This window comes from Gymnoscopelus braueri (assembly GCF_963280865.1).
Source record: "Gymnoscopelus braueri genome assembly, chromosome: 3".
In the NCBI taxonomy this organism is placed as follows: domain Eukaryota; kingdom Metazoa; phylum Chordata; class Actinopteri; order Myctophiformes; family Myctophidae; genus Gymnoscopelus; species Gymnoscopelus braueri.
The window spans coordinates 49,679,783-49,694,652 of record NC_137612.1 but is presented as its reverse complement, the minus strand read 5'-3'; the positions used below and the strand labels follow the sequence as shown (position 1 = coordinate 49,694,652).

General features: G+C 44.1%; 1 protein-coding gene across 1 annotated transcript in view; it reads left to right on the top strand.

Annotated features, from left to right (window-relative positions):
• Window positions 1-13,593, top strand: part of kcnb1 (potassium voltage-gated channel, Shab-related subfamily, member 1) — a gene marked incomplete at both ends in the record, with an annotated part of 94,658 nt that extends 81,065 nt beyond the window's left edge. Inside the window, 3 exons of the mRNA XM_080423628.1 lie at window positions 9,266-9,476; window positions 10,824-12,357; window positions 13,392-13,593. Of these exons, the coding sequence (XP_080279754.1) occupies window positions 9,266-9,476; window positions 10,824-12,357; window positions 13,392-13,593 (1,947 nt within the window). The remainder of the gene's footprint in view (window positions 1-9,265; window positions 9,477-10,823; window positions 12,358-13,391) is intronic.
• Between the last annotated feature and the right edge of the window lie 1,277 nt (window positions 13,594-14,870).

Genomic DNA, 14,870 nt, shown 5'->3' with positions numbered 1-14,870 from the left:
TGAGTGGGCCGTACGCAAAATTCAAAGTCAGCATATATTATTGATAAATGCCGAAAGTTGCGGTGATCTCGCTGTACGCCCATTATTTGGTCTACACTGCGTTGATAAATGAGGGCCAATGTGTATCCAGGGACATAATGCGTATCCAGGGACAATATGCGTATCCAGGGACATATTATGGGAAGGCAGGCAGGAAACACAAGAACATTACTTAAGGTATAAGAAACACAAAACACACAAGACTCACTTGTATTCTCTCATACTTTCATTGTTGACTGTACAGCAAATTCATCCCAGTGGTGTGTTAGGCTATATACGTAGTGTGACCTGCAGAAACATTTCGTAGCCAAGCGTAGCCGTCCAAAACAGAGAAAGCGTATCTGATACGCAGGAGGAGGGGCTGGGAGCAGCAAGAATGTAGACTTTTCGTTTCAAATAGCCTTTTTTCATGTGATAATGTGGAGTCTGCGGTGAAAACTTATGTGTGGCTATTGTCTTAAGGTGGCCGTTGGAGTTCTGAAGTAATTCACACATTAACTGCTTAAGAGCGGTTGTTTCATTTGGCGACAACGCGCACATGTGCGCGTGCATTTGCCGTGCGTGTGTGAGGGAATAATTATAGCTTGTCCTCTTCCTCCACGGCCAAATACATATCAATTAGGGGGTCCTCGACATGAAAAAGTTTGAGAACCACTGCTCTAGACATAACGATTAACTCAATCTAACTATAGTTTAACACAGTGAAGTGATAACTCAATGAACAGCCTGTGGATGTGGCTTCCACTGTCTGCTCCCTTCTCATTCCACCCACATCATAAGCATCCTCCACACCAAGTACTGTAACTGTGGGATCTGGTGGGGTCGGGTTCAAGCAATTCCTTTGCGGGGTCATCCCTATGTTCCCCGGGTTCTATGTTCCCCCACTAAGGTTAGGGTTAGGGTTAGGTTTAGGTTAGGTCCTATGTTCCCCGCTCTCCCTAGGAAAGCGGGGAACATAGGACCCGGGGAACATAGGACCTGGGGAACATAGGTACGGTGGAAAAAGTACTCAAATTATTTACTTAAGTGAAAGTATCAATACCACAATATAGAAATACTGTGTTACAAGTAAACGCCCGGAATTCAAAATGTACTTGAGTAAAAGTACAAAAGTATTGGCATCAAATGTACTTAAAGTAGCAAAAAAATATAGCCGATCTACAAGCTCACAAAAAAATAATATATATAGCCGATCTACAAGCTCATAATGCGTCGCATTGTGAGCTTGTAGATCGGCTATTTTCAAATGGCCAAAATGTATATGAGCAAAATGAAGTGGTTAATTTTAGTTTTGTATTAATAATCAAAATCTACAAATTAACTAGTAACTAAAGTTTTCAAATAATTGTAGTGAAGTAAAAGTACAATATTTGCCTCTCAGATGTAGTGGGGTAGAAGTAAAAGTATTGGAAATTGGAAATACTCAAGTAAAGTACAAATATCTCAAAATTGTACTTAAGTACAGTACTTGAGTATATGTACTTACTTTACACCACTGGCCCCAGCTAAATGATTGATAGTTAGGAACTAAATGGACCCCATTAAGACCTGAGGCCGATTCTACAAATGCCTTCTAAATCAGAAGTTCTCACACTTTCAAGATATATATATTTTTTTAAACAGATGTACCAGCTCGCAGCACGGCACGAAGTGACGTGCTGTGAACTTGTACAGCTGCTATTTTTGAATAACGCAAAAATCTAAAATGACACTGATGCTTTCCCGGTTTTAATGGGTTAAAGCAGTGGTTCTCAAACTTTTTCAGAAGAGGAAGATTTGTGTAAAAAAATTCAAACCTATTGAACATTTTCCAAACACTATAGGAACAAAATGGACCCTTATCTCATTAAGCTGAGGCCGACTGTACAAATCAGTAGTTCTCACACTTTCAAGATTTTCCAAAAATGTTACCAAATAGATATGTACAAACTGTATGTCTGCTATTTTTTGAATAGCCAATGTATAAAATATGGATAAAGTGGCTAAAAGGCGATTGTGATGCTGTTCAGGGGGGGTCCTCATTTTTACTGTGGACCCCCTGAACCCAGGGGTCCTGGGGTGGGGGGGGGGGGGGGGGTTCACTCTGAGAACCACTGCCTTATTAGCCTGCCCCAACCCTCCTGATTTCGTGTATAAAGGGGCGGGTGTAAAGAGCCGGCGAGAGACTGCGGCTGATCCCATTGGTTCACCGATCTGTCCGTCAACCCCCGCCCCGTTAACACAACATTACGAGCGACGCCCACTGCACTCTGGTTGGTTGGGAAGTGAAACACTTCCTCATACCCAGTACGGGCTATGGTTGGGCCAGGCTTTTATTTTTTAGCAAAACTAAACAATAAAAGCCTGGAGATCGAGGCTACTGCCTTATGGTTCTGTAACTCTGAGAGTGTACCAAATGGACCCTTACGGGGTCAACAGTTAATGGAACACATTCTTTTTTATTATCGATTTTGGGGGGACATTTTGACATTCTGCATTTTCCACAGTTGTTTATAGGTGCTTCTCAATTATTCAATTAATCGGAAAAAAGTTATTGATAGCATAATTGTAAAGAAAAATAATCGACAGTTGGAGCAGTCCTAGTCCACTTCCTCCAGGGCAACACACACAAAAAAACACACAAACACACACACACATGCGCACAGTCACACACGCCGGAGGCGAGCGGGAATGGGAGGCTGTACAAGATAAACAGATAGGGTCATTATTCATGCCTGCCATCGCCGCTATGGCAACAGTGCTTCCCCCTGCTCTGATTGGCCGTAGATAAGGTTGCTGTCTTCAGCCATCGCTCATACACTTGGGAGCACAGATTCAGAATTATTGGGCCAGTTGTCACCGCCTGGTGCTGTCAATCAGCCATTAACGAGCCTGCCCACTCGCTGTTGCCCTATTTCTGTTGCTTGTCCCCTTCACTCCCTCCCCTGGAGGATTTAATACAGAGAGAGAAACACCCTGCCTGCTCAACACACTGGGAAATCCTCAGTGTTTGTTTAACTTTAGAGTTACCGATCCGTAAAGGTCCATTTGGTTCCATTTGTACACTCTCAGAGTTATAGACCTGTAAGAGTCCATGTGGTTCCATTTGTACACTCATAATCATAATCATAATCCTCTTTATTGTCACAACATCACAGGTTTACAGGTGTTCAACAGTGGGCGAAATTCATTTTTGTGCAAGCTCCATCGTTTTTGTTGTTTCCATGAAAGAGAGAGAAGGGGGAAGGGGGGAAAGAAAGAATACAAAACAAAGGTATCTACATATTTACACATATAGTATAGAGCACCGAAGTCTGACGTAATTTACACATCCTACCTGGGTCGCGGTTCCCCCCCCCACCCCTTTCTGATTCCCATAGACGTGTTTAATATTGTGTCAAATAAGAACTGTGTTCCAAAAATAAACAAATGACCCCGGCGGTTTGATTCTTATGGATATGAACCATCAACTGACGGTGAGAAAACGATAATGTTACTTCCGACGAATTAGTAAAATTTTCGCCAGAAACAGACTGTTTCAAATATGAGTCACTGACTATCATAAACGATACAGAGCGTCCTCCCTGACAATATCGCCGAGACAGTTTGTTTACTTTTGGACCACAATTCTGCATATGAGACGATTCTAAGATGACCCAATGTTATTCTCCATAGCGAAATTACTTTACGAACCAGGGGATGGACGAGTGACGTCAGGACTTCTATCCATCCATACAGCATGTACATGAGGTTTATGAGGGGGGGGGGGAATGTTGAACGGGAAAAGTAGGACGGAGGCGCTACGTCCTCCTGGTGAGGGCTCCTCACTGGCAGGTGAGCCAGTAAGGGGACCACAGCAGTGACAGGCAGTGGGAGGAATTCATTGGCACGACGACTACAGTGGGGAGAAAAAGTGGTACAAATAATTGTCTACTCCAAATAAAAACAACAGTAGGTGTCCTACACCAAGGTTTAAATGTCTCAATGGAAGATTAGGGAGACCATGTCCTGCAGATGTAGTTGTTTATTGTACAGTATATACTGTATTTATTCTATACAGATTTGTTAAAATACACATTTTCTCATTAGAATAAGTTTGAGATAACAGCTTTATAAATGTGTATATAAATTAAACATAACACTAGCTTGCATACAGTATGCACTAAATGCAAACTAAACTTAACTGTCCTTCAGAACAAGCACAGTGTCTGTTCTGTTATATGGTGTCCACATGCACGCACACGCACGCACGCACGCACGCACGCATAAATACATATATATTTTTAAACGCGAACGTTTTTTATTCAAATCTTTGTTTCTGGGGGGTCCCTGGAACAACATATTTTGAGATGGGGGTCCGCGACCAAATACATATAATTGTGGGTGGTCCTTGACAGAGTTTGAGAACCACTGATATTATAGCAACATACGTTTTTTTTAAAAAACTGTTAGGATTTAGAAGACATTTGTAGAATCCCCAGAAGCAAAGATTTGAGTGACAAATGTTCGCTTTATAAAATATATATTCAAAGATTTGCACAATATATATTCAAAGATTTGCATATGTTTCAGTTGGGTTAACTGAAACATATTTCTAAATGTATTCAATTCCGATGAATTAGGCTCAATTGTGAGTACGTGGAGGACAGTGGGTTAATGTGTCTGATCAATCACTGTCTGCGCCGTATGGCAACGATGTGCATCTGCAGCCACCTGCACTGTGGTTGTAAACGCTTGGTCAACCAATGGCAATAATGGAAATAATGGAATAGTAATGGAATAATTCCATCATTTCCAATAATGGGAATAACGATACGATGGGAACTATGCACGAAAAACGAATTTCACCCACTTTTTTTTACTTCTGTAAATCTGTGATGTGACAATAAAGCTGATTCTGATTCTGGCATAGAATCTCCCTCATCACCCATGGGGGAAGAAGTACTCAGATTTTTTTTATTTTATTGTGGTAGCGATACCACAATATAATTTGTTTTTGTTGCTGTCGGGAAGAAACCTCTTATCTCCATATTTTTACTTTTTGTGTGTTTTTTTCGTAAATGAACGCCCTATACTTGATCTACAGCGTCACACAAAACTATCAAAATTAGCAGATAAGCTCGAAACGCGGCCGGCGAGTTCTCTCTCCTGATTGGATACAATTGGTATCCCGACCTGAAAAACATTTTCCGTTTACTAAAGAGCTGGAGAGACAGCCAGACAGGGAGACCATGAGGACTCTCAGAATATAGAGCTATTTAACACTCATTTTAACGAAAAAATATCACTTACGTTGAGTAAACGTACTCAGTTACTTTCCACCACTGCTTCAGCACCTTGTTTTCAGTGGCTCTCCACCCTCACGTGAGGACAGGTTACCCGGCAACAGGCCACTCAGCCTTGATTTATCGACAACAATTAAGCACCGCCGCGTTCATTGAGCGAAACCCCCCCTCCGTAAAAGGTTCAGTCACAGTCTAGTGAGTGATCAGAATATCCTCACTGTCGGGTGGAAACCTTGTATGTCCAAACCTGTTGGTCTGTTTTGAGGAAATTGAAAAAAAAGAACTATGTGTTCCCCATGGATCATATGTCGTTATTATCTGGTCAACGCAAGCTCTTGCTAATCATTAGATAAGGATTTATAAAACCCATAGACAGACTTAACCACGTAAATCTTTCACTGTTTTGAAAAAAGGAGATGCAACGCGTTGTGAGCTTGTAAATCTGCTATTTTTGCTGCTTTTGTGTGACACTGTATTATGAATAAGTGGGGTGTATTTATGGGGCAGGGGGAAAAAATATATATATGGAGATAAGAGGTTTCTGCCCGACTATATGTAGTAATAATGTCTTGTGCACTTGCCGTGATGTGCCATGCATTAGAATGATTGTAATGTCACTTTATGACAAATATACACAATTATTGTTGGATTACTGCTGCCTCTGTGAATTATCATCTCTCAACTCAGGCAGTGGTGGTGGTGGTGGACAGTAACAAAGTACATTTTCTTGATTTTTTTTTCGTTTGTGTACACTAGTGTTAACGCCACTACATTTCAAAGACAAATACTGTACTTTTGACACCCTCTTGAGCCCTATTTTAAATATATTGAAAATGTCTCACAACGAGCTCAATACAGCAATGCATTATTGGCATTATAAAGAAAAATTACTTTGTAATTTGTACTCAAATACAAATACAAATTTGACAGAGCAACTTTCACTTGTAGTGGAGTAATATTTGTCTACTGTATACTTTCACTCAAGTACAGGGGTTGGGTACTTTATATCCCAAGGATAAAATAAGGCTTGAGTGGTTAATGAATGTTTTGTAATAATAATGTATACAAGTAAATAATAAGGTTTTCAAATAATTGTAGTGGAGTAAAACATACATTATTTGACTCTAAATTGTAGTGGAGTAGAAAGTATGAAGGATTGAAAAATTTAAAAACTCAAGTAAGCTAAAGTCAAAGTACCTCAAATTCGTACAAAGGACTGTACTTGTGTAAATGTACTTAGTTATTTTCCACCATAGAGAGGAAGTCGGTTTGGCTTTGTGCCCTTCAGGCCCAGGCACTGAGAAAGGCTGATTCCATCAGGGACTCGAGTCCTCTGAAGACTGTTATCGATGGGAGGGAAATCCAAGCCCCAAAAGTCTGGCCAATATCTGACATGGTCGAGTCTAATCCAAATTCCTCCAGACAAATTATTCAATTACCCAATAATGTAAGATAGCAAACCCCTTCCAGCCCTGATCCTCCATGTCAGTTCACACTGAATATGGTTGTTGCCGGGTGGAAATCATGTACATAATCGTTGCGTAATGTACCAAAAAAACAAACAAAAAACTGTGTTTCAGTGGATCCAATGTAATAATTATGAAATCGCAAGCTATCAGTGGTGGAAAGTAAGTAAGTACATTTACTCAAGTACTGTACTTAAGTACAATTTTGAGGTACTTTTACTTTACTTTTACTCCTCTACAATTATTTGAAAACTTTAGTTACTAGTTACTTTTCAGATATAAATTATTATATTATAAAACATACATTAACCACTTTAGCCCTATTTTATACCTAGGCTATTTGAAAATAGCCGATCTATAAGCTCACAACGTGTCGCAATGCGACGCGTTGTGAGCTTGTAGATCTGCTATTTTCAAACATTTTAGTACAGTAGGCCTACTTTTACTTTTGGTACTTTAAGTACATTTTGATACCAATTCTTTTGTACTTTTACTCAAGTCAATTTTTAATTTCAGCCTTTTACAGAGTACTTCTACATTGCAGTATTGATACTTTTACTTAAAAGTCAAACATTTGAGTACTTTTTCCACCACTGCAAGCTATTGCTAATACTTTTCATTGGTTCAATCAATGTTTATAAAAACCCACAGAGACACTTTCAACCTGGCATCCCTATTTTGCGCAAGAGATTATAGACTGAATCATCACAGCGACCAAAAGTGTGTTTCCAGGTAGATAATGCCATCAGCGTTATTGGAGCAGTATTATTCTTTAACTTTATTTCTGGAATGCACACTGTACTCGGATCAACCAAAACACGTAGCAAAAGCCCAACCTTCCATGAAATCAATTGGTATAGTTCATGTTGTATAGCTCACACACAATCAAATACTATTCTCTTGCTGTTCACTTTTTCTCCATAACAGAGAGATAATTGTATTTTCCACATGTAAATCTCAGTCTAGATTAGATCTTTCTATGCATCATGGGTAGGGGGGTCTGGGATCCCTAGGGGGTCCTCAGAGTTACTACAGAGGTTTGGTGTAGAGGGAGAAAAGAGCAAACCAAGTACAGAGCCAAATGTCAAATTTAAAGTATTGTCCCTGCTTCATCTCTCTCTCTCTCTCTCTCTCTCTCTCTCTCTCTCTCTCTCTCTCTCTCTCTCTCTCTCTCTCTCTCTCTCTCTCTCTCTCTCTCTCTCTCTCTCTCTCTCTCTCTCTCTCTCTCATACTGTAGCTACAGGGCCCTTGACCTGAAAAACCCCTGCCATACATCATTCGGAGCTATACTGTAGCTATAGGATTAAAGATCACATTTGGCTGTTCTTCTTGTTGCCATTAATGCTCAGGCCTATACTCTGAAGCAACTGCAGTTTGATAAGTGGGTCATGAATTAGTAAGCGTTCCAAGTGAGTCCCCTGCTATTAGCTCGGCCAAATTCCGCCTGAGTCAGACGGTCTGTTGAGATACTTTTATTATGAAGTCTGCACTTTGGTTACCGTCGTTGCAAACCTTGTACGTCCAAAGTAGTTTGTTTTTTTAAATAGTGTAAATGTTGTTATTATTTAGTCTTAAGCTCTTGTTAAGACTTAATTCATTGGTTAAATATGTATAAAGCCCAAAGGCACACTTGACTTAATGATTTTCAGAAAAATCGCAGATCTACAGTACAAGCTCACAACATGTCACGATGCGTCGAGCTGTGAGCTTGTAGATTGGCTATTTTTGCTACTTTTGTGTGACAGAAGTATAACGAAGAACGGCACTAAATTACGGGGGGGGGGGGGAGTTGAAATATGGGGGCGTCGATGGGCTAGGGGTTAACCACATATATAGGCTCTAATGCAGTCTGACAGCGAGACACCAGTTCGATTCCTGTGCCCGACGGCCTTTGCTGCATGGCACTCCCTGCTCTCTCTCTCCCTGTTTCCTGTCTCCTTTTCACTGAGAAATAAAAATATCAACATAAAAAAAAGTTGAGATACGAGTTTTCTGCCCGACGGCAACGATATTGAAACTGAATAGGCTCTATGCACAGCCGCTATATTGGAGAGAAATTGGGCCTCTTCCTTCACAGGTGCTATCAATGATACTAATGAAGGCTCTGTTCCATTCTGGTCAAACAGAGTCAGGGTGCTGATATCCAGGGACCCTCATGGTTCCTTTAGGGGGTTAAAAATGACCCCTTACGGCCGGGTGTGTAACTCTGAGAGTGTGCAAATGGAACCGAATGGACCCCTAAGGGTCATTTGCACACTCTCAGAGTTATGGGGGTCCTTGAAATCAAAAAGTTTGAGAACCACTGCGCTACACTAAACGGAACAGAGCCTTCATTAGTATAATTGGTAACACCTGTTAAGAAAGTATAGGAAGGGGCCCAATTTCTTTCCAATGTGGCTGCTGTGCATAGAGCCTATTCCACCCCATGGGACAATCAAAAGGTCTCACTTTCCTTTCCTTTCTTGACGTCTGTTTCGATAATCCTTTGTCTTCCAGATCCTGGCCATCATCTCCATCCTCTTCATCATACTGTCCACCATCGCCCTGTCCCTGAACACCCTGCCGGAGCTGCAGGACACGGACGAGTTCGGCCACGCCTCGGACAACCCTCAGCTGGCCCACGTGGAGGCCGTGTGCATCGCCTGGTTCACCATGGAGTACCTGCTCCGCTTCCTGTCCTCTCCCAACAAGTGGAAGTTCTTTAAAGGTATAGCACAACAACTTTTGATATTTAAATACTGGTCCATTGATCTAAACCCAGTGATTCTCAACCTGTGGGTCGGGTGCGGATCCCCACAAGATTTTGGGGGGGTCCCCAGATGACAATTTAAGGACATTTTTAATACCTAAAAAGAAAGAGAAAAAGACCATTTCTGCATCAAAGTTCAACAAACTATGCCATAAAAAATTGTCCAACATTGGCCAAATTGTCAGATAATATAAGAAAGAGGCAAACATTTTTTAAATAGCAAATCTACAAGCTCACAACGCCTCGCAACGCGAGATCTTGTAGATCTTCTATTTTTTAATTTAGTAAATTTAGCTATTTAGTAAATGTAATGCCTCAACTCCTACAATTCCAAGTGCTTGTCAGGGTGGAGGGTCTCCAGGTCAAATATGATTATTTTGGGGGGTCAGGGCTTGAAAAGGTTGAGAACCACTGATCTAAACATTGGTTTCTTTTTTTCATGTGATTATCTTGTTGCTGTCGGGCAGAAACCTCTTATCTCCATATTCTAACTGTATGTGTTTTTTCCCCCCGTAAATTAATACCATACTTGATCATACTACAGCTTCACACAAAAGCGTCAAAAGTAGCAGATCTATAAGCTCAAAGCGTGCCGTGAAGCGACGCGTTTTGAGCTTGTAGATCTGCTACTTTTGATGCTTTTAAATTTGAATCCTGAAAAGTAGTTTCGGGTCAAGTGCTACGGGCTAAGTCTGAAGAGGTGAGTCTTCAGATTACGGTAGAAAATTGGGAGTGAGTCTGCAGTTTTGACTGAAATTGGGAGTTTGTTCCACAGTTTGGGAGCCAGAAGGGAGTAGAGTCTGGGACGTGTGGAGGGTTGTCTCTTTTTTAGGGAAGGTTCTGGCAGCTTCCCTGTGTTCGCTGATCTGAGTGAGCGGGAGGGGTTGTAGGGTTGGATCAGGCTTTGAATATATGGGGTGCCATGCCTTTGGTTGCCACCACAACTGAAGGTTTTGATGTTCTGATTGCGACGCATTGTGAGCTTGTAGATCTGCTATTTTCAAAAGATGTCTATACATTTTAAACATTATATCAAATTTTGATACCTTGTGAAACGGGACATTCTGCATAATGAGTACTTTTACTTTTGGTACTTTAAGTATATTTTGATGCCAATACTTTTTTTTACTTTTACTCAATTAAATTTTGATTACTGGACTTACTTGTAAGAGAGTATTTCTACATTGCGGTATTGATACTTTTACTTAAGTGAAAAATGTGAGTACTTTTTCCACCACTGTCCAGTACTGTTTTTTTCACATTATTTGAATATCCAGCATTAAAATGATCTGTTGCCCTGCCTAGGTCCTCTGAACGTCATCGACCTGCTGGCCATCCTGCCCTACTACGTCACCATCTTCCTGACCGAGTCCAACAAGAGCGTGCTGCAGTTCCAGAATGTCCGCCGCGTGGTGCAGATCTTCAGGATCATGCGCATCCTGAGAATCCTGAAGCTGGCTCGTCATTCCACGGGCCTCCAGTCGCTGGGTTTCACCCTGAAGAGGAGCTACAATGAACTGGGCTTACTCATCCTTTTCCTGGCCATGGGAATCATGATCTTCTCCAGCCTGGTCTTCTTCGCTGAGAAGGACGAGGACGACACCAAGTTCAAGAGCATTCCGGCGTCCTTCTGGTGGGCCACTATCACGATGACCACGGTAGGCTACGGAGACATCTACCCCAAAACGCTTCTCGGAAAGATAGTCGGGGGTCTTTGCTGCATAGCCGGAGTGCTGGTGATAGCGCTGCCTATCCCCATCATCGTGAACAACTTCTCTGAGTTCTACAAGGAGCAGAAGAGGCAAGAGAAGGCCGTCAAACGCCGGGAGGCTTTGGATCGGGCCAAGAGGAACGGCAGCATCGTCTCTATGAACATGAAGGAGGCGTTCGCCCGCAGCGCCGAGCTGATGGACGTGGTGGTGGAGAAGAGCGACCGGCCCAACGACAACCACCTGTCGCCCAGCCACTGGAAATGGACCCCCAAGATGGGACGGTCGGAGACCAGCTCCAACCGCTCGTTCACCGGCCAGGAGCTGGGCTCGCCCAGTCAGGTCCAGGCCACCTGCAGCCCCCAGAGACTCAACGCTCAGAAGCTGGAGGAGATGTACAACCAGATGGCCAAAACCCAGTCGCAGCCCAACCTCAACGGCAAGGACAGGAGCTCCAGGGTGGGCAAGCTGACGGACGAGATAGAGCTGGGTGCCATCGCGGACCAGGGTCCGCCCATGCTGGGGACCAGAGACGCCGTGGGGGACATGAAAAGCCTGTCTAGCATCGACAGCTACATCAGCTGCGCCACGGACTTCCAGGAGAACCCACGTTTCCCTCACAGTCCGGCGGTGGTCCTCGGCTTCCCGGAGAGCGGGCGGTTTTCCCACAGTCCCGCCACGGCGGGCCTGTCGGGGCGAGAGAGACCCGGTGCCAGAACGGGCCTGCAGACCGCTCTGGGCCGTGAGCCCGCACTCGCCCCTCCATCGGCGACGAAACCCTCGTACACCGAGAACGCCCGGAAGTTCCTCTTCTCCGGGAACCCTTCCAAGAGCCTCGCGCACAAGGGAGGCTGCCGTGGCGAGGCGGAGTCGGGACCCTCGCCTCTCTCCGACAGCTCGGTCATGTCGGACCACTCGCTGCTGAGCCCCGAGGTGTCGGTCTACACCACGGCCAGCAGCAGGACGCCGCCCAAATCCCCGGAGAGCAGCGCCCTGATGCAGGCCGTGTTCACCTTCCACGACTCGTCCATCAGCAAGTACATCGACGCCGACACCGACGACGACGACCACCTCCGGGACGTCTCCGACACCAGTCCCTCGGAGCGCCTGCTGACCGGCTTGAGCCCCAGGTGTAGGGCTGCATCTAGCGATTATTTTCTCAGTGATTATTGTATCGATTACTTTTTTCCATTACTCGAATTATCGCGAAGCAATAGTTTTGTTTGTTTTCAAACACATTTTTATCACAGAAACCTGATATCTCCATATTCTAACTTTTGTCGTAAATTTACACCATAGTGGATCATACGCATCACACAAAATGTCAAAAGTAGCAGATCCACAAGCTTGAAACACGGTGCGATGAGACGTGTTTCGAGATTGTAGATCTGCTACTTTTGCTACTTTTGAATTAGAATCCTGAAAAGTAACAGTTTTGGACATAATGTTTTCACCCAACAGAGCCGATATATAAAATTAACGATCGATCGATTAACTACTTAAGCATTACTTTATACTTTGTTGCAAAAGGGTGTTGTGCAAAGATAACCAAAGTAGCTTTGTGCCTATAATGACATGCCCGAAATAGGGATCTGTGACATTGACTGCCAATCACGTAGATCTACGCGAACCGCTTTAAAGCCGCCACGTGCCAATCGCGTAGATCTACGTGAAGTAAAAAAAAAAAAAAAAAAGGTTTTTTTTTTTCCAATTTCACCCAAAGACCAAGGAGATATGATTAGTTGAAGATCTAGACTCCTATCCACTTCCTTGTTAACTTAAAACTTAAAAATGCTGTATTTCGGCTCCTGAGTACTTTTTTTTCCCAATGAAAAACTCTGGCACTGGCTAAAAAAATATGAAAATAATTCTGGCAGTATTTTGATTATTTTATAAAAATTATCAATCATCGATTATTTTCAGATTAACCACTTGAACCCCAGCATCCGTATTGTGGGGAAAGCTTTAGCAGATAATAGCCGATCGACAAGCTAGAGCTTGAGCTTGTCGATCGGCTATTTTCAGCTAAAGCTTTCCCCACAATTACAGAAAACAGAAAAGACACTGGTATAGAGCGCTGAGGGACTGTATGGGTCAACCATAACATAGGGTTTAAGTGGTTTAAAGCGATTAGTGGAGTAACTGTTTCTCCTCTACACCCAAGGTGCCGCATCAACAGCGGCTACCAGCGGGCCGCCAACCACCTGGAGGCCGCCCAGAAAAGGCTGGCGGGCCAGAACTGCCTGTTCCCGCACGAGAACCACGTGGGCCCGGCGGACGCGATGACCACCACGACGACGACGACGCGCAAGCCCAAGTTCGAGCGGGGGGGCGTCCGTCCGAGCACCCTGGACGAGACTCTCTGAGACACAACGTGAACGGGGGGGGTGGGGGCGGGGCGGAGCAGTGCCGCCATGCTGCGAAAAGCGAAGAGACGGCCGCGACAGGGGGACGCCAGAGAGACGCTACGGTACAACACTCTGGAGGACGCACCAGAGGACAGGTTGGGGGAGGGAGGTTATAAAACACGGAGGGACACAATGCACTGTGGGGGTGTGGGGGGGGGGGGGGGACGTCATGGACAGAGCCGCGGTTGCACGAGGCTCAGGGTTTGGTGGAGTACACTTTCTACTCGTTCCTGTTGCCCTATGCCCCGCCCCCCCGGGGACGCCGAGCCGAGCGGTCTGCGTAAGGGTCCCAAATGGACCATGGACCCTTACGGGTGCATTCGGTTCCATGTGTACACTCTCAGAGTTATGGGGTCCCAGGGGCCCTAATGCATACCAAACTTGGGCGATCCTTGAAATTTAATTAGGTTTGAGAACTTCTTCCCAGAAGATGCCATGGTGGGCCTCTTCCTTGGGTCTGAGAGGGTGAGGCGGAGTCGGCCCGAGGCTGTGGTCGGACCAGAGGCCGTCGGTGGGGTTTTGGGGGCACAAAGGGGGGGGGGGGGGGATTGTTGCGGCAAAGTCCACGTTTGTTCTGAACACTGTGGAGGGAACCATCTCCATTTTGTCCAGGTTATACAGTATCTGAGCTGCCCACTGTCCCATTACAGAGTCCCGACTCCTTTTGTACTCTTGAAGATACACGAGAGGACTTAGATGCCTATAAGCTATTTAACTTGTGCCCTCCTGCCCCAAACCTGGCCTTAGTCATTCCTGTGTGTGTGTGTTTGTGTGTGTGTGTGTGTGTGTGTGTGTGTGTGTGTGTGTGTGTGTGTGCGTGTGCGTGTGCGTGTGCGTGTGCGTGTGCGTGAGCGTGTGCGTGTGCGTGTGTGTGCGTGCGTGGTCATTGGTATGCTTGTATGTGCGAAAGGTAATTTATGTATACTCACTTTTGAGATGGTCTTACCCGATTTATTTTTATATAGATAAGAGAACAGTATAAATAGAGAGAAAAAAACACGTGATCTGCTAGTTTAATGTGTCACGAATCATGTATGTTTAAGTAGTCCTGTGTGATGTTTCATGTCCTGGCACACGCACAGACACTCGCTGGGTTCCAGCATAATTGTTGTGTGCTGTTATTTCTGCCTGTCCTCATCTCACGCCAGTGGTGGAAGAAGTAACTCTGAATTTTTACTTTGATAGAAGTAGCAATACCAAAATATAAAACAATACTCTGTTGCAAGTAAAAGGCC